The sequence below is a fragment of the Grammomys surdaster genome, unplaced genomic scaffold (assembly GCF_004785775.1).
Source record: "Grammomys surdaster isolate TR1022 unplaced genomic scaffold, NIH_TR_1.0 126271, whole genome shotgun sequence".
NCBI classification, from domain to species: Eukaryota; Metazoa; Chordata; class Mammalia; order Rodentia; family Muridae; genus Grammomys; species Grammomys surdaster.
This window is the reverse complement of record NW_021621071.1, coordinates 1075392-1100316: the sequence shown is the minus strand read 5'-3', so window position 1 is coordinate 1100316 and position 24925 is coordinate 1075392. Positions and strand designations below refer to the sequence as shown.

The 24925-nt window shown below is 43.5% G+C and overlaps 2 protein-coding genes across 5 annotated transcripts in view; one reads left to right on the top strand and one right to left on the bottom strand.

Annotated features, from left to right (window-relative positions):
* Zdhhc17 (zinc finger DHHC-type containing 17) overlaps nucleotides 1-3571 on the top strand; it is a 65024-nt gene extending 61453 nt beyond the window's left edge. For 2 of the 4 annotated variants that reach the window (XM_028758998.1, XM_028758995.1), the window contains exon 17: nucleotides 825-3571. In XM_028758998.1, the coding sequence (XP_028614831.1) occupies nucleotides 825-963 (139 nt within the window). In that variant the 3' untranslated portion in view covers nucleotides 964-3571. The remainder of the gene's footprint in view (nucleotides 1-824) is intronic. The other 2 variants (XM_028758996.1, XM_028758997.1) reach the window with 1 other exon arrangement.
* A 2131-nt stretch (nucleotides 3572-5702) lies between these two features.
* On the bottom strand, nucleotides 5703-24685 carry Csrp2 (cysteine and glycine rich protein 2). The gene is made up of 6 exons (XM_028759000.1): nucleotides 24612-24685; nucleotides 13204-13316; nucleotides 10160-10328; nucleotides 7493-7622; nucleotides 6471-6564; nucleotides 5703-5994 (listed from the first exon to the last, which is right to left on the bottom strand). The coding sequence occupies exons 2-6, from the start codon at nucleotides 13313-13315 to the stop codon at nucleotides 5918-5920; spliced, it is 582 nt and encodes a 193-aa protein (XP_028614833.1). The 5' UTR covers nucleotide 13316; nucleotides 24612-24685; the 3' UTR covers nucleotides 5703-5917.
* Nucleotides 24686-24925: the final 240 nt, after the last annotated feature.

Genomic DNA, 24925 nt, shown 5'->3' with positions numbered 1-24925 from the left:
ATGTGTCTTTTAGCTGTACTTACACTTGATTTAATTATTATTGAGTTTAAGGTTTTGTGGAAGTGACCTTAGTCAGTTCATCATAACTATGATGTAGAATCTGTCACATTAACTCAATATACAGTTATACTCCTAATATACACTGTAAAGTTAACCTCTTACCCGATACTTAGAAGGAATTGTGCATTAATTACTTGAAATATTTCAAGTTCAGGGTTTTTTTTTAAGGCTACTACTGACCTTCAGATATCTGTAGTATGTTTAGTTATTGTATACCTCTGGAAGGAAAACAAACTTTTATATGAAAGGAGGACTCAGAGTAGAGGTATGATTCTTATATAGAAGGTAAAAAGTGGGCTGACTGCTTTTCAAGTGTTACTGAAGTCTTAAAGTCCCTGAGCTCACCTGACATTCTTTATATAGTTTGTTAATTTTATTAAAGACTGTTGTTGAATTTAGACTGGATAATTAATTTTTTTCACTTTTGCTTCTTTTCTCAATTTTGGACCTAGTTTGGTTTATTGGCAAAGAGCCAGTAATCAGTGATGCGTGGTTTTGTTGTTGTTTATGTTTTGGAAGCAAATCCTCTATCTGGCGCTGAAGGGCAGTGGTTGGTCACTACAAAGTATAATTATGTAGTATCTAAAATTAGCAGACGAATGGTAGAGATGTGGATATGCATTTTGCAGTGATAAATTACTTCTTTCTTGCAAGCAGCCTGAGTTTTTAAGCTTAGAAAAAAACTGTTAACAGGAAAAGTGGATAGACGCCATTAAGTCATTCTTACTAACTGAATTCTCCTTTCTTTTGGGGTCTGATTTTAGCCATGGATGTGTAAGGAATATTATAGACTTCTTTGAATTTCGATGCTGTGGCCTCTTTCGTCCTGTTATCGTGGACTGGACCAGGCAGTACACTATAGAATATGACCAAATATCAGGATCTGGGTACCAGCTTGTGTAACAGCGTCTGTATGCCAGGAAACAATGTTGCTGAGTGGTGCCTGAAGATTGTGTCTGTCCCTGTCTCTCTCCCTGGAATCCAGATCCTTGGAACAAATAGCATGCTATATGTAGGGCTAACCGTGAACTTTACAGCCTTTGTTCAGTACTTTTATTAACAAAAGCAAACATGGACAGAACACACTGCCACGTCTAGGAAGAAGAGATCACAAAGAGAATTTTCACGGTTCTTAATGTTTGAATTCATATCATACTCAACTTTTTGGTTTTGTTCTCATAACATTCTTCATGAAAAAGGGAATTTATTCTGTTACTAGAGATGACATACTGAGGATAAATGTTGTTATAACGAAAACTAAATTTATGTTATACAGCTATAGTATATTGTGCAGTACTTAAGAGTATTGCATTTAATTCCAAGAAAATTGTCTTAAATTGGTGACAGGTATTATGTACATTTTAGGTGTACATGTAAATACTGTGATGAAAATCATGTGTTTTTATTAGAGGTCTACTGTACTGTGTCCCAAAGGCACGGAAAAATAATGTTCATGGAAGCGGGCTCGCTCTTCTGTTGCCGCCAGCTCTTGGAATGCTGGCTTGTTTCTAGTTCAGTGAAATAATTTCTAGTAACCTTGCTCTGAGGTCTCATGGTCTGATAATAAAGCACTTGCATGAGTATACTAAGTCATAACATTCTATTGAAATTTAAAGCCCTACTAAGTGCATGATACACTGCATAGAATGTACACTAGCAGATACTGTCCAGTGAAGCATACATTAGGATTTACTTTCATGTGCAAAACAGCCCAATTTTTTAAAGAGTTACGGTGGATTTTCAACAAGAAGCAAAACAAATAAGCTAATGCAAAATTCTTTATTAATAGAGATAAGTGGATATGCTTTTTAAATTCTGAGCTGAAGAATAAATTGTAGACAAAATAATGGCATCGAGGCTAAAGACGGGGCATGAGCTCTGTGCACAGCACATGTGCACACATGGAAAGCTATGGAGTAGTCTTGTTGTAAAAATGACCTATCAGAAAGTGGAATTTAAACCCCAGGGTTGTTTTAATTTTTCCAATATGGAATATGTTTTAAAGTTGGTAATACTTTCTGAAGCCGTCTCAGATCTTACTGTTAAATGTGACACACTGATCACGTTCTGTTGCCGAGTTTCCACACCTCAGGATTGATTTGTCACTGCTTCCATGAATATTCTTTACAGGGAGACTCTGGTTAGCCCTCATACATGCTCTAGCAAACTGTGGTTCGCAACCTGTGGGAGGGGCTGGGGGGGGGTCAGACTGACATCCTAGACCAGTGTAAAGAATGTGTATCTGTATATAAATAATTTATCAAATAGTTTTCTCTGTGTCTATATGTATTAGTGTTTTTAAAGCTGCTCATTTCATTTTGTCCAACCAAAAAGCAAAGGGAGATATTAATGAGCTTCTAGTGATGTTCAATATTGCTGTTAATAGGCACTATCCCCTGCAAGTTCACTGCATGTCCAGTGCTAGGTCACATTAGTATGCCCTGTAAAGTGCTGGTTACAGGTATTAAAGCAATCTAGTGGTCCACCCGCCCTGCCTTAGGAAGAGGAGCAGCGGACAGTACATAGCTGATGCTCAGTATTTCCAAGTACTACCATTTTATAGTAATCTGTGACCATACGTCACCCCCACAAAATGCCCTTACTGTACTTGAGGGTTTTAATATTAGAATTGGCATACGTACTTTATTTTTGAAAAGGGAAGAGATGGGTGTGGGGTGGTGATAGCACTGTACCATTTTGTCATAGAATGTAAAAAAATTGGTCAACTGTACAAATGTCTGCTAGTTTTGGCTATAAATGGGGGGAAATTTTAGGTAATTTTTAAATTCAAAGTTTATAAAACGCTAGGATTTGTTTTAGTTTTATACCTCGAGTCACTTCATATGAAGACTCAGTTGCAGTTTTTATCAGATGCATTTTTATCAACAGTTAAAGACTGTGGTGGTTTTCTCAGTTTGAGTAAGAATGTTGTTACCATGTTCTTTCTTTGTGGTACAGTATTCTTTCAGTGCAAGAGATGCTTCTCAGTAAAGCAAACCCCTGTAGATGTGTAACTCCATGGAAAATATTTGCACGGAGCTTTCCGGACGGACTATTTCAGTCTCAGCGTGTCTGTAGCAGGATGGTCAGATGGTCTCCAGGCAACTGTGCAGCATGTTTCCTTACTCTGTAGGACTTGTATGTAGGGCCAGTTGAATCCAGTCCTCGGGCTGTTCGAACGGTTCCCTTTGAGGGATAGTTCTTACTGCTTGGATGGATTCCTTTAGGAAGTAGGGACTGAGTACTTTGGAGTTTTTTCATTCATATTTGTGTTGTTTGTAGGAGTTTATTTTAAATACTAGGCATAAAGAAGCATCCTACTTAAGCTATGAATGTTTTTGTTTTCTATTTTCTTTATTTATAACTGTGCCAAGTATTATTCTGCTACTTACTGTGTTACTCTGTGGAAAGAAAAACTTGTAAAGTGTTTAATAAACCCAGTCCTCCTTACATAATTTAAACCTGTCAAAATTTTGTAAAATATTAATCAGAATAAATATTGACTCTTAAATGTGGTGTTTGCTCAGTTCACTTAGAAGAAATCGATAAAACTGTGATATGAAGATTCTATAGTTCTGCTTTGATCAGATTGAAGTCAAGTGCAGGATTTATAGGGATTTGCAAAAGTAAATCTGTTAGTATTCTAAAATTTCAGATTCTCTGATTGTGCATAAATCTTTTTCAATAAAAAGACAACCTTTCTCCTTAGTGTATTTTAGATTCCATGGAGTTAATAAGGACCTCAGGAAGCAGAGAAATCTGAATTTTAAATGTAAGTATGTCTAAAGCATTAATAATCTTTACAAAATGGTTCCTACCAAACTTTGAACCTGGTTGCTTTAAATGCTAGGCATGGCAGACAAAAGCGTTTTCATTTTGCAAATTTGAAAGGCAAAATCATGATGAGATTCTTCCCGATCATTTGTCTCATTTTCTGATGTCTCGGAGACGGCTGCCGTCATCGGGTGGTGTCAGGTTGGACCCGCACTCAGTTCATAATTAACTGTATGGTGTGAGATAGAAGGGCTCCAGAACGATGTTTTGAACTCCATGTCCATGTGGTGCACTCCCCTCATTATTCACGTCTCTCTGTCCTTGTCAGGTTGGTAGGTCTTTCCTATCAGATGTCTGGTTCCAGTTTATAGAAATGTCTGAAAGGGTCTCAAGGCCAGCTCCGACCCTCGGAAAGCCCTTGCCTCTGACCTGGATGTGTGTCTTCCTGAGTAGCTTTCACTCAGATTAGTCACCATACATTGCTAGAGTTGTAGAGCTTTTGCTTTGCTGCTGGCTGGCCATGAGTCCACCTGCCTCTGCTTCCCAGGGAGCAGTGATTATAAATATTCATCCCCACCCCTGCCTTGATAAAGTTTTAGTAGATGGCACTATTTTAGAACTTGGTTATTTGCATTTATAGCATCAAAGGGGTTCTATAGATTTACAGCTTTACCAAATTTGGAAAGTTCTCAGTCATTCTTCAGATATTTTTCTGCCCCCAACCCCTCCCAAGAAATCTCAGTTAGACAGTTCCGGTTACTCACATGGGTAACACGGTAGCAAGTCCTGTATGTAGGACTTCCACTGTTGACTAAATGCTTTCTGTTTGAACAGTTGTTAGCACTTCCTGACAGTTTTTCCCTGCAGGGTGAGTGTTTCCATAACCTCCTCCCCGTTTCCCCCGTTCCATCTTTACCAGTTCTGGTGGCTTTTGATAGTTGGCACCCTCATCATAGATGATGTGCATTTGATATGAGTTTCCCCCTTCTTTTCATACCTAGTCATTTTTTTTATTAATGCTAGATATTTTTGTAAATGTTTTGAACTTAGTTTCATAATTCAGTTAAGTTACTTGGAAAAAGTTTTATCTTTTTGGTTTTGAATTTAAAATTTGTTAGGCAAGGCTAGAACGCTGCTCAGTTTAGTAATGACCTATGTGTAAAGTACACTAGCCAAAGCTCCAGTAGTGCTTTATCTATGGTCCTGCCTGTGGGGAGTGGGGACCCTGGTGAGTAGCTAAGGTTGACATGAGGTGTTTCACTGGGTCCCCTTACTTTTGAGACAGGGTCTCTGAACCAGAGCTCATTGGCTCAGCAGGGTGCTGGGGACCCAAACGTCTTTGTGATCGCACCTTCACCAAGCCACCTCCCCAGCCCAACTCATACCTAGGTGTTACTAATGGAGATGATTTCCGTCTACACTCTGGGGAGCTGTCCTGACAGAGTCACCACCAGCAGGCTCGAGTGGGGCAGAAAGGAAAGAGGTGCTGCGTGCTAACTGCCAGCTCTGAGCATGATGGTTGTAGCCTGGCAACCATGGGTGGTATCTTGACAGCTAAAGAGATCCGCCCATTTGTGTAAGGCTGTAGAAGCCTGGAGAACTGCTAGTGAGCACACTTCAAAAAAGAGTGTTTTGGGGTGCGTGTGTGTATGAAAATCTCAAAAGTAAAAATGTTTTTTAAAAACCTTGTTTAACTCCCAAAGTGCAAATGTTAGCCTGCTGCCTAAAGGAATTGATTGTCTTTTAAACAACTTGATGTGTGTGTGTTTAAATCAGGAGGCTGCTTTTCATTAGAGGAAGGAACCAGATAACTTCCCATCACCTAAAATCACAACAGCCCCTCTGGAAGGTTAATTAAGAGACAGTACTCAAATCAAGCCAGAATTTTATTTCACATGTAAAAGAATGCTCTTAGCTGCTGGTGAATCGGCGGGAGCGTGCAGTGCTGTCCTGTCCAGCCCGCCCATGCAGGCAGCGTGTGGTGATCAGTGCTGAGGACTGGCTGTTTGACAGTGCTGAGTGCTATAAGGCTGTCTGCATTTCATAATGGAGATTCTCTGTCCTGCTTACTGGGTTTACACCATTACTGAGCATGAACAAGGGCCCCTGCTCCTTGACCATAGCCAAATCCCTTGGGCCCAAAGTTCTTTGCATAGCACCCTACAAAGGAGAGGGAGAGTTAGTCAGAGTTCATTAACAAATGTCCAGGAATTTAAAAAACAAACTGAAGGCTCTGCCAGAGGTCAGAGGTCGATTTAAGATATCAAATGTGCTTTGCTGTGAGCATCCTTGTTTGAAGCAAGTCCAGGAATTCCCACTGCAGCGTAGTTGGGATCCTGCTGAGTTGCAAGTATGAAATCCAGCTAACGTATGTGTTACCTTCACATGCTCACACGATTGGCTTAAAGCAGGAGGTGTGGGGAGGCAGGGCTGAGTATGGGGCTCAGCCTGGTGAATTTGCCACAGAACCGCTGTACCGTTCTGCCACATCCCCAGCCCCGTGAGAGTTACGCACACATAGGAATGGAAGGGTGTAATCACTGTCCTAAGTTGTCTGGGTCTAATTTTCAAACAGTAACAGTATACTATGTCTCCTTTTCTGGTGATACTAACGGACAGCAGAGGTGAGGTTTTACCTTTACAGTAGATTTCACCTTCTTTCTCAGTCAGAGTTGTAGACTCCAGACTCTTCCCACACTTGGCGCATCGGAAGCAGTTTTTGTGCCAGGGCTGGAAGAGACAGCTGTGTTAGGATGTTTAAGAGGCTTGTTCCCTTTGGTATGATCTAGATGCAGCAAGTGGCTGGGGAAACCAGTGCCGAAGCAACCTCCTCATGCTATGGTTTGGCTCAGCTAGAGAGCTGGCCTTCCTGCCTGTCCGTATCCTAGCCACCCATAAAGGGCTGTCGGCCTGGGAGCATGCTCTGGCCTTGTCAAAAACCCAGTCTGCTCCTTGGAAGTTGCCGTCTTCCTGGCTTAAAATTTAACTGCTCGAAGGAATTAAGTGGTAATTTTTCCAAGTCCTCATATCTAACTACCAGCTGGTGTCCTGGCCCTGATCACACAGCAGAACCTGTACACAGCAGATTGTTCACAGTTCGGCCTTTCAAAGGAAAACAGGTTTCTCTAAACATGATAGTTAACCATGGTGCTCACTTCCAGAGATCAGTGATTCCGATGGAAATTGTGTTGGAAATACTTAAAAAACCAGAACACATTGCCTAAGTGGGAAATGGAAGTGTGTGTGTGTCTCTGTGTGTGTGTGCATGAGTGTGTGTGTGTGTGTGTGTGTGTGTGTACTACAGTTAGAGACAGCACCCTACCTGTGTGTGTGTCTGTGTGTGTGTGTGTCTGTCTGTCTGTCTGTCTGTCTGTCTGTCTTTATGTGTGTTACAGTTATCAGTTAGAGACGGCACCCTACCTGTGTGTGTGTGTGTGTCTGTCTGTCTGTCTGTCTTTATGTGTGTTACAGCTATCAGTTAGAGACAGCACCCTACGTGTGTGTGTGTGTGTGTGTGTGTCTGTCTGTCTATCTATCTTTATGTGTGTTACAGTTATCAGTTAGAGACAGCACCCTACCTGTATGTGTGTATGTATGAATGTGTGTGTGTGTGTGTGTGTGTGTGTGTTACAGTTACCAGTTAGAGACAGCACTCTACCTTCCCAGCTCCAATGATCTTCTCCGCAGCGTACACAGAATCCCCACACCTGGAACACTTCTCAGCACCTCCATATTTCTGGGCAAATTTAGAAGTGTTTGGATTCGTTGTGGGCCTGTGAGGTTGAGCACTGGAGGGAAGGAGAAAAAAAAAAAACTGAGGCGGTGTTTCTCCCAGTGTCTCCATAAGCTGATAGGAGCTTCAAAACTTCACTGCTGGCCAGGTGCCGTGTCAGAAGTTACAGAAAATAAACACCCCAAGTACTCATGGCAGGACTAAAACTGCCTGTGTCTGGATTCATCAGTACTAGAAAAAGTCAAGCCAAACCTGAAACCTGAGTGTCTTTCCCTCTGAGTGTGAACAGAATGTGTTATGTCCCTAGCATTGGCCTTGCCTCCACAGTTATTCTACCCCACAGGCAAAGCAATATAACTTGATCATAGCTTTGTGTTTCACAGGCGACTGCAAGGTCAAATGTAAACAATTCTGGCATTAAAAATACCCGCAAACACATTAGCTGACTTCAGTGGTTCACAGCATGTTTTCAGATTATTTGCTCACTGTATCTTTAGCAGGTGACATGTGACTCAACTGTTTTCTACATGGGAAATGCTTTTGGAAGTCTGTTACTCTGAGTTTTGTTTTTGTTTTTGTTTTTTTTTTTTTTTGAGTGTTACTCAGAGTTTTGTTACTCTGCTGTGCTGCTTTAGGGTTTCTCGTGGCAGGATGGTATTTTATCACTGTTGACGGGTTATGAAGGTGAATCATATGTAACAGGATTGATTTCCTTCTTTCATAAGCAGCCACACTAGAATATGCAAACATCCTCTTAGCTGAAGGGCATTTCAGAACCTGAAGTCAACATGTACACTGCGTGACAACTCTGCACTGTGTAATACCTGTTAAAATACTCACATAAGGAAAGTCAGAATCTTAATACCAAAGTGCTGATTTTTGGTTAAATTATTTGTCAAAGACTTCGCTGCCCCGTCAGCTCTCTTCACTCTGTGTTTGAGTCACGCAGGAGTTTTCTCCATGAATTGTTGGCTAGATTGCTGTCTTGGCGTTAATGTGCCTGTGGCTGATTCAAAGTATGAATTCACAGTGTGTTTCTGCAGTTGTACCTAACACGGGTGTATGTTCAAATCACTTCCAAACCTTTTGATATGATTATTTTTTAATGTGATCTTTAAAAACTTGCTAAAAATGACATCTAACACTTTTCTAATCCCAAGATTTTTCTAATCCCAAGAAAAAAATTCCCAGTATGTCATTAGAACTTTACAGAGATCACCGCCCCCTGGCCTTTTAACAACTTCACAGGTTATGGATACTACATATTACAGGTTTTAGAATGGTGGCTCAGATGTTAAACATCTTGCTGATGGGATAGATTACCTCAGTGCTACCTCTCAAGGAGCCCCTCGTGAAGCTCTTTAATCTGGGTATTAAAAGGTGGGCCATGGTGTGGAGTCATAAAGAAGACCTCTGGGAGAAGGAATTCCTTAGACCTGGTCCCAGAGGAAGAGCAGAACCCAGGCCAGCCAGAAGGAACAGACAGGATTACCGCTGCACACAGGGCGTGTGCACAGAGCTTGTTTATTGCTGGAAAAGGTGGAGACGGGGCAGCAAGAGCAGCTTCCTCCGTCATCGTCATTTTCCAGTTCTGGTTACAAACATAGACTTTTGGGGTCTTGGATGAATTTAGTTTTCACTGATGGGAGGATTTAAAGGTAGCACATATTTGGAAAAACTTGAAATTAAACCTTTGGAATCAGGGACACACTTAAGTCAGGGACTGAACATAAAAAAGTATAGTACATTGAACAGTGTCCACTAGGGCTGTGTTGCCTGTTTCGGGACCATACAGAGAGAGCCTATTTCAAAACCAGGGAGTGGGGAAAGAAGGAAGGAGATAGGAAGGACATTCCGAATGAATTCCTGAACGTGGGAGCGAAGCATTGGATAACCTAAACGGATGAACACTCTGGTCCTCTGGTATCTGAAGGCATGCTTCCCATTTGTCAACCCTCAAATAATCAGAAGCAGGAAACTGTTTTAATTTCTAAGTTGAAGGATCGTAATTTCCCGAGGAAACCGTGACTAAGGACTTTCCGTGGACGGCTTAATTGAATACAAGAAGCATCTCATAATTTAGACACTTATTTCAAGATACTTGATCTCCAAAGTACTATGGAATGTTAATTTAAGTCACGTTCCTTGAGACACTTAAATGTTTCCTGCTACCAGTTAAAATGCTATAAAACGAGTGCTAGAAGTCCCTGCAATAATTACTAAGATTTCTTTCTTTCTTTCTTTTTTTTTTTTTTTTTTTTTGGTTTTTTGAGACAGGGTTTCTCTGTGTAGCCCTGGCTGTCCTGGAACTCACTCTGTAGACCAGGCTGGCCTCGAACTCAGAAATCCGCCTGTCTCTGCCTCCCAAGTGCTGGGATTAAAGGCGTGCGCCACCACTGCCTGGCAATTACTAAGATTTCAAACACAAAACTGTCAATATTTTGATGTGAAAGAACAAAATAGTGTTTACATTAGTTATTAGTAGGGATTACATTACATCTTGCTTGCTTAGTTTTTAAGCTCGGGCTCCTGGCGCCTGAGCGACAGCAACTGTTCTACCCACTGTTAAGAGAGTAACAAACACTCTCTCACCTCTCTGGCTTGATGCCCAGCCTCTCACCACGGTCCATGTTGAGTGTGCCAGCGCCCTGGCCATAACCATAGCCTTTTGGTCCATACTTCTTTCCGTAGCAGGATTTGCAGTAGATCTCTTCATCATGAATCGCCACCGTTGTGCTGTCTAAATTTTTCCTGCAAACCACTAAGCCCCGGGGAAGACAGATTTTAAACATTGTTAAAATGTGTGTGTGTGTGTCTTTAACTTAAAGCAGCAGTGCCTTAGGCTGTCTAGGTCCCACAGTTTTTATCCTGAGGTTTCCCAAAAGCCATTAGCCAGCATCTGTCTGTACTGCCCACTTCACCTGAGGATTATGTAGCCTTCCTCTGTGGTATGTATGGTAGCTGCTTCACAAGAATGTCCAAATTTCAACATCAGAGATTCAAACTTTCCTGTATAGAATCTGCCTATTAATAGGAGAGCAGGAAGCTTTAGAAGTGCCCATTAAAAGACAGTATTACCTCTCCACTTTTAACATTCATCCTTTCTACCTTGTCACACCAAACATTGCTACATCACAACCTGATGAAGAACCAAAGAGCGGTGAGTGACTGAGTGCCTGGCAGTTGTTTCTGCTGCCCGCTTTCCTCTAAGGGCATCCTCTGGATTTAAAAAAAAAAAAAAATTAAATCCAAAATTCTAGTTTTTGTCCCCAGTCTAGAATGAGAAGAAGAAAACCCATCCTTCCCTCTCCCCACCAGCTTTCCCAGCAGTGATAAGTAGGTCTGAGACTCATCAAGTGGTTTTGGACCAGCGTTTGCGTTCCCTGTCTCAGAGGAGACTGCATTCTTTCGTGATGGATTCCTTACCGCAAGACATTTCTACAGGCCCCACTTCATAAAACTGCCAAATGTCATCATGCTATATCCAGACATTATTTCACTTTCTAAAACTTCAAATTGGCTTGAGAGGAAAAAAAAAATACATTGTGAGGGAACTCGCTGGTGGCAAATCGAGTGGGGCCGCTGGAAATCAAACCTTAGTGGAAGAGAGAGAGAGAGAGAGAGAGAGAGAGAGAGAGAGAGAGAGAGAGAGAGAGAGAGAGAGAGAGAAGATGTTTGCCCCCTTAAAAAAGAGGGAGGGGAGGTGGCTGGCTGGTTTAAAATAAAGTTAAATGCTGGCTTCCACTATATAAGATTAAAGTGTTCTCTGGAAGAATAAATTGCAGCTACTCTGGACTTGAACTTCAGACTCAATACTAAAAGGCAGTTACTTAAAAAGATACTAACTGCTTGTCCTTAAGGCCAAATAGCCTTAACACGTCGTAAAATATACACAAAATATGTTCTCAAAGACCTGTTTTAGGGCTGGGGATATGGCTCACTGAGAGAACACTTGACTAGCAAGTACAAGGCCCTAGGTTCAAACCCTAGGCCGCAAAACCAAAAAACTCCCATGTATGTTACCACGGCGTCTTTAAAACCACGACTTGCTGCCTGGCCATTCCTTTTCCCTCTGTAGCCCTAGCCTCTGCAGTGAGTTTTCAGGATCTGTGCCAGACCCTTAGTTACCTTGTTAAGGCTTCAGACAGCGGGGACAAGTATTAGAAAATAAACACTGGGTTTGTTACGGTACAGAAGAAAAGGAGAACGGTTTCTAAAGTATTTGCATTTCAGATTTCCAACATTTTGTTTATTTACTTGCCTGTTGAAATCCAGATTCCCTTAAAAAAAAAATGGAGAAAAAAAAAATCCACTACCTTGGAAAAGAAACAGTTCTACCAAATCTGAGCCGTTATGAAGTCACACCCCCCCTCCCCCCCAAAAAAATAGCATGTGTAATGATTTTACTTTTCATAACCACGGCTTTTCTGTTAGTTTTTACTGTCTGTGAAACACACATACTATTACACGGGTCCAGACAGCTTGAATGCCGACATCTATGGAAATGAGAAGTCACATTTAAAAGTTTCTTTCCTGAAGTTCAATTCTTAATGTAAGCAATTTTTGGAGACAGGGTCTCCATATCTTCTCAGTGTCACCTAACTGGCTTGGAATTCCCTCTGTAGACCAGGCTGGCCTCAGACTCAGATCCGCCTGTCTCTGCCTCCCCAGTGCTGGGTTTAAAGACGTGGGCCACGCACCGGCCCAGAGAATTTATGTTTAAAATGTAGCTGTTTACAGTACTTTTCACTGTATAATCTATAAGTAAGGCAGATCTTTGCATGCGTGGATCCTTCATTAAAGAAAGTTCTATTGTTTGACTTGTGGTGAATTTCTCAGGCCATGAGGCTACAGCTTTTGAAATGACATATGTGTCTTCTGAAGGGTTTTTTTTTTTTCTCCCTTGTTTCTCTCATGGGGTGTTTATTCTTCAGAACACACAGGTGTTTTTTTATGCCCTACTTCCTTCTACACCACACACCTAATAAACAATGCTAATCTTAGTGTGCCTGGAGGGACCTAGGTATCCTATAGTCTTCTTCCAAATTAAAAATACTAATTGTCGTAAGCAACTAAAAATACCGTAGAGCAGAGATTCTCAACCTGTGGGTCGCGACCCCATGCCCTCCCCCATATCAGATTTCCTGTGAATCAGATATTTACATTACGATTTATAACATTGTAATGAATCATAACTGTATGGCTGGGGTCATCACAACACGAGGAACTGTATTATAGGATCACAGCATTTGGAAAGTTGAGAACCGCTGCCCTAGAAGGTCAAATTAGAAGGTTCTGAAGAAACCAAGCTTGTAGACTCTGAACTTCAGCCCTTGGTGTGGTAAGAATGTCAGAAAGGAACCCAGCTAGAAAGAGAAAACTGGCAAAGATCAACTTATTAACCAAACCAAGCCAAACACACAGGGTGTGCCAGAAACTTTTGGTAGGGTGCCAGACTGTCTTGGGGACACAGAGGTGACAAAGGCAAAGGCCAAATGGCCAGAACTGAGGGATGGGTGGTCTTTGACAAAACCCTGTCACACTAAAACTATTACTCTTAGCTAGTGTTAATTTTCTTTGAGGTAAACTGGAGCTTTTCACAGAGCAGTTTCGGAGGGGGCGGGGCCCATACTTACTGCACAGAAAGCAGCAGCGGTGGAAGCTCCGCCCATCACACTGCACCTCCTCCGCGTGGTACACGGTTCTCCCGCAGGCCCCGCACTTATTTCCACCGCCCCAGACAGGCATTCTGCGGAACAAAGGATACATTAGGATGCTTGTTTTACGAGTTCCCTACGGGCTGTTTCAGCCCAGGAGACGGTGCAGATCGTGCTTCGTGATCCACCCAAACCACATCTTTCAGAGAGGCCTGCGTTCCTCCAAAATAGCTCCAGCTCCACTCCCAAATTATAGCTCTCATTAGGAAACTGGCTCAGACAGCTTCTTTTTTTTTTTTTTTCCTTCCTTTTTTCTAGAAGACAAAGGAATCTTTGCATCCAGTGCAAGAGACAGGTCACCAAAGTACAATGCAGAATAAGCCCCTAGAATTCCCAGGAATCAATACGGGAGTGGAGAGGCAGACACTGCCCTCTCCCACACCCAGTTCTTAATGAGCCTTTGAAAAACTCAGCTGGGAAGTTTACATTTAAGTATAGTTCTTTGCTACATGTTTATTTAATTCTCTGCACAGACACTCGATTCTTAACATGTAATGTAGATAAGCGATGAACATACTCGTATGTACCTGACAGTGTGTTCAGTCCAATTACAGCTCACATAGATTTCTGTGGCTTAGTACAATCGCACGGAAGCCCCACGGTCACCACGACAAACATGTCCGGATGGCTGCCAAGTAAGTTAATGTGCACTTCACTAACCCCAAAAGCCAACCGTTGGTTTCCCGACTCTGGTAGGTTTGTCAGGCCTACAGAAAAGGCTATCAAGTCCCCTCTCCACGGCAGTGACTGTCAAAGTATGTGGGGACAAGCCTCCAAACATGGTCTGATGTGATGTGAAATCCCAGACTGTCTATGATGTAGGGGTAAACCTTCTCTAATCCCCCTTAGCAAACTGGCCTCCTGGGACGGCTTAACTGGCTGGTTTCTGGATGCCAGCATTCTCCACTGCCTGGGCCACTACACCAAGGCAGCCTGCTAAGAAGGGACCTTGTTTCTGAGGTCCCCTGACTGGTATCTACCAACACTGTTTTGGGCTTCCCTTCTGTGAGGGGTATTTGCAGTCTTTGCCTGCTAAGTTTCTGGATATGGCCCTTGGCTCTTTAGAAAGTGGCTAGTTATAGAAGCTGACATTTCCTTTATAAATATAAATCTAATTAGAACAGAACCTAACAGAAGTTCTGGTAAGCAGGGGAAAGCTTGAATCTTTGCCCTTAAAAGGAGGTGATTTCCCATACAACCATTAAAGTGGGTCCAGACCTCTATTAGGTTTCCTGACAATACTTTTATTAAATATTTATACAATTAATACGAGATGCTTTGTCTGTCTTCTGGTTACCACCCTAGACTTTTATCCATCATAGCACGGAGGAACATGCTATGTTAACATCTCTCTTAGCTCACAGAGGTTTGAAAGGACCAGTTCAAGCTGAAATTCAGGCAAGTGTTTAGAAACTTGAGTTTGAGTGTCTGCCACTAGTGGTTACCAAAACTTAGGCCGGAATTTCTCCAAGCAGCACCATTACGGGGTGGGGCCCCAGTGGTAGTATGCGGCTCCAGGAGGTTCCATGATTACACATTCAGAGGGAGTGAACTAATTCTCACAAAAGAGACCAGTTAGAAGGCACCTCCCCATCCTCGATGTATAAACTCACCAGTTTATTACCATACGTGGGACAGCAGAACTATTAGCTAAAACAAACTCCTTTATCATGTAACCCAGCTTCAGGTATGTTATAGCAAAAGCAAATACACCAAAGAGTTAATGCTACGCCGCAATGACCATGAGTGTGCTTAGTCATCTTCTGTTTCAGGAAAACCTACTCCTGGTACACAATAACGTGTCATCAAAGGGGCCAGGAGACAGAGGCAGAGCAGACAGATCCCGCATTGTACAATGCAGGCTTTATGGACAGAAGCATGTTTTTGGCAATAACAAGAAAGGATGAGCCCCACGCGCGCTCACCCCCTCCCCCACCAGGCAGGAGGAAGGGGCTTCCATGCTGAGCCAGACAGACGGGCTCTGGCCAACCAGAATATATCTGGAGTTTCTCAAAAGCCCTGATATCTGCAATGCCTGCTAAGAAACCATCCCAGCATCTAGTGTCTTGTTTATGGTGTAGGAGGTTGGGCTCATGCCAGGTCACTTAGTGAGCAAAACAGGTCATATCAGCAGGATCCCTGCATAAAGGGTCACCATACACAGCTTGAAAGCACTGGTTTCCGGGGCGCTGACCCTGCTGGTCTTAGCCTGTTTTGTGCTGCTGTAACAGATTGGGGGTGGATGATCTGTAAAGAACAGACATGGATTTTCTCAGAATTATCAAAGCAGTAAAATCCAAGGTGCTGGTAGTCTTGATGTCTGGTGAGGGACCCAGGTCCCTGCTTCTAAGATTGTGTCTTCAACACAGAGACACATGGCAGAAGAGCAAGAAAGAAAACCCATTCCTCAGCCTTTTTATAGTGCCATTAATCCATTTAGTCCTCAACTGGTTGTGCCCTGCCTCCCTGGGGATTGAGTTTCAACAGGCATTCTGGACCAAACCAACCACTCACACCATGGAAACCCTCAACCAGGTATGAACACAAGACCTCCTTCAGCTCAGTGAAAGGTAAGCCCAGAGCTGTGCTTTAGAACAGGGTGAATACAGAGTGCTGGCTACTGTAAACAAAAGACCCAGGGCCCCATGGTCCAGACTAAGAAGAGAGACTGAGTCTGTGAGCCCCTGATTTGACTGTACTCAACTTCTTCCGAACCACTGAACTTGATTTTCAAACCATGTGAGATCAGAGCCTGCTCCTTAAAATAAACAGATTGAACACACAAAGGTCTTCCACACAATGAACGACCTGACTGATATCACTTGCTAGCACTAAGTCGTGGGTATCGATTTGCAAAAAGAAACTACTTCTGCCTAGACAGGGATAAAAGGAGTCCAAGGGTCTACAAATGTTACAAAGCTTACCATGAAGCCATCCACTCCGGCTTTCTCTTTTGATGTTGTGTCTCTGTCTTATGCCCTTCTGTGCAAACAGACACTTCTTTGTTTAAACTCTGACTGAAACTTCAGCCTGACTATAAACCCAAGACACAGAATACTAGCTCCAGCAGCCTGCAGTGGCTTGGATTTGCAGTACGATTAGTGATTGTGACCGACTTCCCTTGCCTCTAAGGTTACCTGCCTGTGTTCTGCAGTGCTCATGGGTGTGAGAGGCATCTGCTGGAGGGTCCCTCATGAGACCTAAGGAGACCAGAGGTCATATAAGACCAGGCTTATAGGTACTCAGTTGGCTACTGAGACACTACTGTTATCAAGGTGTGTCCCATCATATTAAGCACCGGCAATTTAATATCATCCTGGTAGCCAGCCTATTTTTTTTTTTTTTTTTTGATCCTGGACTCTGTCTTTGGAGCAATCTCAATGAGGAAACAAGAGCTCCATCAAGACCAAGGTTAGATCAACTTGTCCTTGAATGACACTCAGACATATTTAACTGACCACTTACATTGCTCTGTCCAGTGAAAAGCAGTCCGGATTTCATTTGTTTAAGGAGTAAATACATCCCCCCTCTTCATGTGGTAGCAGTTAGCATAAATTCACTTAGAAGTCCGTTCTGACACAGGTGTGCCTGCCACTGCAGCCAAGTGTGAGCATGCCTGTGTTCAGGAAATACCCGGGCCTTCTACAGAATCCTGCTTACGATGTTCTTAGTTTTTCTGCTTCTACTATATCTTGGTTTTCTCGATCTTGCTACCAGTCAGTGTGGCTTGTATCTAGACATTCAGGTCCCATCCATCTTAAGGGTTTTCGGAAGGATTTTTGAAGAACCTCTTCTTTGCTATAGTTGCTATAGGCAAAAAAACAAAAACCCCACATCCCTAGGAAAGCCTCAGTCAGACTTATGTTCTCTGTTTCAGGAAAACCGATGGGTAGTTATAGTCAATTGCTATGCGTTTTGTATGTATAACCATTCTATTAATACAAAGAAAAGCAGAGAGACAGGCTGGTTTGGGCTTTTTTTTCCCCCTCCAATGTTGCACTTTTCTTATAAACCTGGGAGGGTAGTTCCCACAGAGATACCGTGAAGATAAAATCCTACATCCGTAAGAAAACCCAGAGAACAACCTTCAAACAGCATAGCTGTAAAGCCGCAGTTTTTTTTCTTAAAAAAAAAAAAGGAAAAGGAAAAGAAAGACAAAAAGAGAAGCTTAGCTGATTAGTCACTCATAAGCATCTTTGCTGAGCATTACAGCGTGTAACAACTGTCCCGCCCCCAGCACTGGCTGTCTAAAGAAATGAAGTTCAACTTCACACATTTTGTCTGAACCCCTATGGACGGGACCTGCACTTGGCAAGAGAGCGCACGATAACCTTCCGTTTCTGTCGCTCTTGGCATTTCTGTGCATATTTTGAAGAAATGTGAAGCTTCCTTTTCCCTCCGAGCCCTTGGCTCGGCGCCTCCACGACAGCTGCCGTTAATCAGAGCAGACCCGATCTGCACGGAGCAATCTGCGCTGCGTGCCTTCCCCATGCCCACGTGCTCACTTACACAGTGTTAAGAGCACAGATAAATCCCCACTGTCCACACAGTGTCGGCCAAACAGTGTCGGCTTTTCCTGCGTTTTAGTCTTCTTCTTGGGTTTTCAATGTAACTTTTAGAACTAGAGGTTATCCTTTGCACTGGACTAGACGGCCTGGTTTACACGTCAATACCAAGGTAAAACTTTTCCTGCTCTTCCTGCTTATCCTCAGGCTAAACCACCAACCCAAATCCAACAGACCTACCCTTCTGAGACAGGACTGGAGGCTGGAGGCTAAATCTTACTCACCAGGTGTGACTTTCTTACTCTTTTCTTACTCTTTAGGGAACCTATAAAACCTACAAAGGGACCTCAGGGGTCAAGGCTGTCGCGCTCGCGCTCTCTCTCTCTCTCTCTCTCTGATCTATTTTTATTTTATGCACATGTTTATGTATTGGGTACAGTGCCTGTAAGGCCAGAAGAGGTCAACAGACTTGTGGAACTGGTATTTCAGCTGGTTTTGAGCCATCACATGGGTCCTGGAAACTAAACCCCAGCCCTCTGCAAGATTAGCAAGTTCTCTTAACTAATAAGCCATCTCTCCAGCCCTATAGACCAAGCCATTCTTATCCTGCTGGTTCTGTATTTGGTACCTTAAAGGAAGGAACCTGTGCATCTAAGTGTACACTTCCCCACTTAGGAGTTTAAATCACCTGATCTAATACTAAGCATTCCCGCCTCTCTGTGAATAAATCCAGATTTTAAATTTAAATGTTCCCAGCGTCCACATCAAAGGTCATTGCTACCCTAGAAACTTGTCTAGAGTCTACTCTCTCAAAAGGGAAAATGTTTATAAACCAGCCTCATCTCGAGGCACACTTGGGGGTGAGTGGCTTGTGAAAGGATAGAAATTAGTGGTACTCTCCCTAATACAATGGCTCTTGGCACAGCTTGTATTTGAAAGCTGTTGTTAACCAGAAACTAGGCAGCAGCTCGTGCTAGTCTGAGGATTTTTTTGTTCTGCTGCCCCAGCTACCTATGCAGTCTCATTCTCTCAGCTAGTAAACACAGCGGCACCAAGAACCGATCCTTTCTGTCTGAGTAATCTGCTTACCCGTTCCATGAGCGTCTTTCTAAGAAAGCCAGATCTTCACCCTGGCCCCGAGTAACCATGTAGCGAACCCAGTGTAACACAGTGTCTGCCATTCCCCTGGTGAGAACCGGGGACAGCAGTACCTTTTTGACAGAGCTCCCAGAATTTGCTAGGACAGTGCTTGGATAGCAGACACTCGAATGACAGTGTCTCTCCGTGTTTCACAATATTCAGCTTCCGTTACTTGAGTTACTGAGGACTGGACTCCAGGCCTTGCATATGCTGGCCAAGTGCTCTACCGTGGTGACAGCCCCCAGCCTAATTTTTGAGGAAGGCCCTGAATTCAGATCTCCAGCATCCACACACGACTGACGGCATGCACTGTATTCCCAGAGGTAGGGGTGGGAGCAAACAGGAACATCTCAGGGGCTCTCTAGCCAACCAGTCCAAACCAAACAAAGGAAAAGCACTGAGCTCCATGCCTGGTGAGACCTTGTCTCAAAAAGTATAAAATGGACCGAGTAAAGACACTCTCAACCCTGGGCAAACACATCCTCCCACACGTGTACACACACACACACACACACACACACACACAGATTTATAAGGAAGCGTGTCTATTTTTCAGGGATTTGTTGTTTGGTGGTAAAGATATATAAACAGGCTGGAGAAGTGGCTCCGTGGCTAAAAGCACTTACTGTTCTTCCAGAGGACCTGGGTTCAGTTCCTAGCATGCAAACAGCAGCTCACAACCTTCCAGTGAGCCTACACAGTCACCTGGACTCGTCAGGAGCCAAGCACACCTGTGGTACATATACATACATGCAAGCAAAACATCCATACACAGAAAGTGATTTTTTTTAAATTATGCGAACAGGGCTGAGACACAGTGTATAAAGTGCCTGGCAGTGCAAACTCATGAAGACCTGACACAAAAATTGACCATAGCAGCGTGTGTGTACAGTCTGAACACTGAGGAAGCAGACAGGTAGATCTCTTAGATTCATTTGGCTAGCCATCAGTACTGAATCCGTAAGTGGCAAGGTCTGGCCATTGTTTATTAAAAAAAAAAAATACACAATAGCCTGGCAGTGGTGGCCCACCAGCACTTGGGAGGCAGAGGCAGGCGGATTTCTGAGTTCAGGGCAGCCTGGTCTACAGAGTAAGTTCGAGGACAGCCAGAGCTACTGAGAAACCCTTCCTTGGGGAAAATAAATAAATAATAAAATAAAATAAATAAATAAATAGGTAAGCAAACAAGGAAGACACCCAACATTAATTTCTGGCCTTCATCTGCATATGCATACACCCATATGAAAGCATTTACATATCACACACGTGTGTATACACACACATGTGAACTCACAGACACACATAAACTATGAAAACAATTTTAGCATGGTTTTAATTTTACTGACATGGCTTTATCTTGCATATCCATGACATCCCTTGAAGCTGAAGTTCAGCACTGGTTGTGTACACTGTAACAATGTCTGCCATGAACAGTGAAGTACACACTACCTCAAGACTATTGACACTCCTGGTCTGTCACAATGTAGGTGGAAGTTAGAATTTGAAGTCCTTATGTCTGAAAGCCAGTTCCTGTCCTTGGGACTCTAACAAAGTCCATAACCTCTGAGCTGTCTTGACTGAGATATGAGATAGCAAGTGTAAGTACCTGGGAAATTGCCAGCAACTCAACTAAGGCCACTTTTTCTTCAGGAACACCTCCTGGCCTGGATATAGCACCAAGTTCAACCGTGCATGCCTGCTGAAGTCACTGACCTCCAAAGTAGCAAATCAGACTCATGTTGAAGCCATTTCTAAAACGCTCCTGGTTTTTTTCCCCCACAAGGACTTTAAAGGTTGAGGGCATTTGAATCACCGAGAGTTCTCCATCTCTTAATTCCCAGACTCCATGCACAGGAATAGGTTCCTGCCTACTAAGGTCTCATCCATGCAGTGTGGCCAATGGACTCAAACTGTGACTTTTCAACAAGAAGCTCCTCCTTGTCCTCCCTGCTCACCAAAGTCTAATTTCACCATGGAAAGAAACCTCCCTTTGACCCAGTGACCTTGGCCTCTTCATGTTAACTAACGTGCATGTCGCCACCGCAATGCCTTCAACGGGAGGACCTCGAAATTCTTGACATGGATGTGGGAGGCACCTGGCCAGTCACATTCTGTAATTAAACGCAGCTCTGCTGTAAATTTGGTAATCTCTGGACCCAACATATCCCAGAGCGATCCTCAGTCTGGGAGTATGACCAGATACTTGACTATTCAAACAGTTCAACATCTTCACCATCTTTACGTGGAGCGAGAACCTAGATTTTGATGCCAAGATTTCTGCTTGTTTGGCAAACGATGAAGATTGGTAACATTTTATCTGCTAGTTCTCTTATTTTAAACATGGAAATAATGCCTATTTATATCATAAAGCAGCTCTGAGATTAAACGATATATGCAAAACACCCTTACAGTAGTGTCTGTTACATAGCTGGTAGTCATAAATACAAAAATACTCCTGTAATATTTACTATATTCATTTATGTTAAGTCGTTTATTAATTTAGTCTTCACAACTGAAGTAGGCATTACCATGACTCCCATTTTTATGGATGGAAAACCTGGTAAATATTAACTATAAAAACAAGATGGCCAATTTGACTTAGAACACTAATAGAACTCAGCGCTAGTCACAGAAAGAGTGGTACTGTCATCTGTGGCTATGCCAAAGATTCGGAGCATTTGCTATACTAGATTCAAGTCTCTCTTCATTTTTCTTTTGTGAAGAAGCCACCAAGAAACCTTTCCTACAGTTAACTGTCAAGGCCCTTCACCTTGCTATAACTATCATAATCTGTCTGAACTTTTATTACTAGTCAAAAGCAATTATTACTGTTGGCCCAAGGATCTCCTTAAGACGCAAGGACCCAGCTAAGTCTTTGCAAATGATTTGCACACAATATACACTATGGGTCTTCCTCTATAGCTTACAACAATAAAATTTAACAGCCAGAAATTGTGCCTTGCTTCCCTAGAATGCGGAATGAGAAGCAGTCCTCTAGATCTTGATTTTCAATGTAAGAAATTCAACTCCTTTAAATCTGCGGACCAGTGAACTTAGTCACACATGCTGTATTTTATATATTCAAAAACATTTTGGACCAGTCACAGATCTGTAATCCCATCTAGTTGGAAGACTCTGACAGGATGATCTAAAGATCAAAGCCAGCCTAGGAAACTCTGCAAAACTTTGTCTCAAAATGAAAAATGAAAAGGGCTGACTGTGGCTCCAATCAGAGTCCTTGCTTAGGATTCTTGGAGAAGAGGTCCAGATATTTCACAGGCCTGTAAAAAGGCCCGGGATACAGAAACAGGATTCACTAGATGTTCCCCAACAAAACCCAGGAGGTGGCAAGCAAATGCCAGTCTAGGCAGAGATGGAGTCCCGAGAAACCTCTGAAGGTCTGAGGATGGACGGAAGGACTGGGAGATGTTCAAGTGGAAGTCACCTCTCTCAATCTGGGAACCATTTCATTTCAAGTTTCAGAAAGCACAGAGTATGGTTTAAAATCACACGGTATCCACCGTACACATATCCCTAAGGTTGTACCTTGAACTCACACATTCCTTACACACACCCTACCCACACACGCCCTTTCCCTCCTCCCAGCCCCCAGCAAGGATGCTATTAGACCTGTTTCATGAGAGGAAGTGGCCGAGGCCAGACAGAGTTTACTTGGTAGGGGCACCAAACCAAGGGGTACCGACTTGGGAGTCACACTCCAGACTTGATTTCTACACCTCCTCTCCCTTAGAGGGCTCCCTCTCTCCATTTCACTCACCCATCTCATTTGTAACAGAACAAAACTGAAAATTAAGGGCTTGAGCTCTCCATAGCTACGTATTCACAGGATTAGGCCTGGACCTAGTATCCTGTTGCCCTACTTGATACCAACATTTACGCTATCTTTTTTTTTCTTTTTTTTTATTTATTTTTGTTTATTTTTTTAAATCAAATCATAATTTTTACTTATTCATACAGGGGTTATAAACACAAAAAGGCAGGACGTGGGGAAGGGGATGACACCAGAGCGTGGGTGTTCAGGGGGAGTACAGAAATCTTTCAGAACAGGGTATCGGCTGGGTGAAGGTTCAGGGGACAGGTCACTATGACTCTGCCTATGATTCACTTGTCCTTATCTACGTTGGTATTATCCGCCAAGGCTACCTATCTACAAGGTCTGCTATCTTTTAATAAAGATACAATTTCCCCAAGTCCAAGATTGTACAACTTCACCAGGATGGTCCTCCAATCAGCACTGATTTTAGCATGGTCTTGAGCATATTCCATATCAGTCAAAATTTTCAAAACAAAATTGGGAGGAATCTGTTAACAATTTATGGCATAAAAAAAAAGAAAAGTTGGCTAAAATCTGTTAGTGAATATCTACTGCTCCCCACAATGGCACCTCTTCTGTTTCCTCCTTCTTTATTCAGTTAACAAGGACAGAGGTGTGCTCCAAACATATTCAAGATAGCTAAGCAAACAGTGTTACCGAGACTTCTGGGATGTATACATCTATGGCAACCCGGCTATACAAAGCAGCATCAAAGAGCCTTGAGAAGTAGTGAAGGAATTATCAGTAACAATTACAAGAGAACGACAGAGAATAGGCTCTCAAACCTCACTTGTATGCAGTGCTGAGATTGTATGAGTCTTTCTTTTGAAATCTACCGTTTAAATCTTTCTTGAAGAATCTGGGGACAAGAATCTCCTCCTTTTTAGATTCTTTGTTTTTAATGTAAGAGATTTAGCACACATTAGGAAAGTCAATAATTTAACTATCTTCGCTGCCCAAGTTAAAAAATTACCACATTCAGTATGTTTTCCCCGTGTACTGAAAAGCATTTGTAAATAAAAATGTATGCAGCCCAAACAAAACAGGTCAAACTTTTGAATAATCATGTAAACAAATACAGTTCAAAGTCCCTGGCTTCCGAGGGGGCAGAAGTTTCAAGAGCACTCCCCTCCCCTCACCCCACCCTACCCCACCCCACCCCCGCGCCTGCTGATGTCTATACCAGAACCTAGCTCTGAATCCAGACAGTGACTTGTAGGACCTGTTGCAGAATTTCAGAGCCAAGCAATGTTGTATCCTTGTTTGTACCTTAAAGGTAGAAAGCACCAGGAAAAGCTAGGTATGTTCAACTGGGATTTCTCTATGGTTTCTTCTGTCTTTAAGATTCTGTTCCTGGTGGGCAGAGACCACCGAACAAAGGCGATGGCCAGGAGCTCCGTTTGGCCACAGGAGAAGAACTGGAGCTCAGCGGGTTAAGAATAAGCCCACCACCCCAGAGCGCCCACCCAGTTCCCAAGAAGGTAGGCAGGGCCGGGCATGCACACCCTTGGGGTACAGGAGCCCTGAAGCTTCTAACCCACTCCTACCCGAAGGCGAGAATCAGCCCTGGGAGAGAGCCTGGGGCTACAAAAAAGAGGGATTGGCGGCTACGAGAAACTCTCAGCTCGCCTCTGCCCCAGAGAACAGGATGGGAAATTAAAGGTCACCGGGGAGGATTTACCTGCCCCAAGGACTCGAGGTCCCGGGGTAGGGATGGCCTGGGGGTGACAGCAGGTGAGCTAGTGGACCCCGCAATGGGGAAGAAGTGGGAGGATGGGTGGGAGCATAGTCAGGAGCAGGGGTGGAGATGACAGGGACCGCGGGGCTGCAGGCTTCCTAGGACTCACCCGAGTGGGAGGCGGGAGCACGCGGCGGGCGGAGCTAGCGAGGTCGGGACAGCGGAAAGCCGCGGGCGGATCGGGACACTGGCGGGAGTGCGCGCGCCCGCTTTTAAAGACTTGTGCTGGGCGTGACTTGATTGGCCACGCCCATCGTTCAGCCACGCCCCCTCGGGTTGTCAGATGGTCTCCGCCCGGCGCGCTGAGCTAGGCTCCGGCTGCGGGTTCCGAGCTCTGGCCCCGAGACAAAAGACCGGAATCGCGCCTCTTCCTGCGGCTTCCCGCGCGTCGGAGTCTCCCACCATCCCCAGCTGCTCCAACCC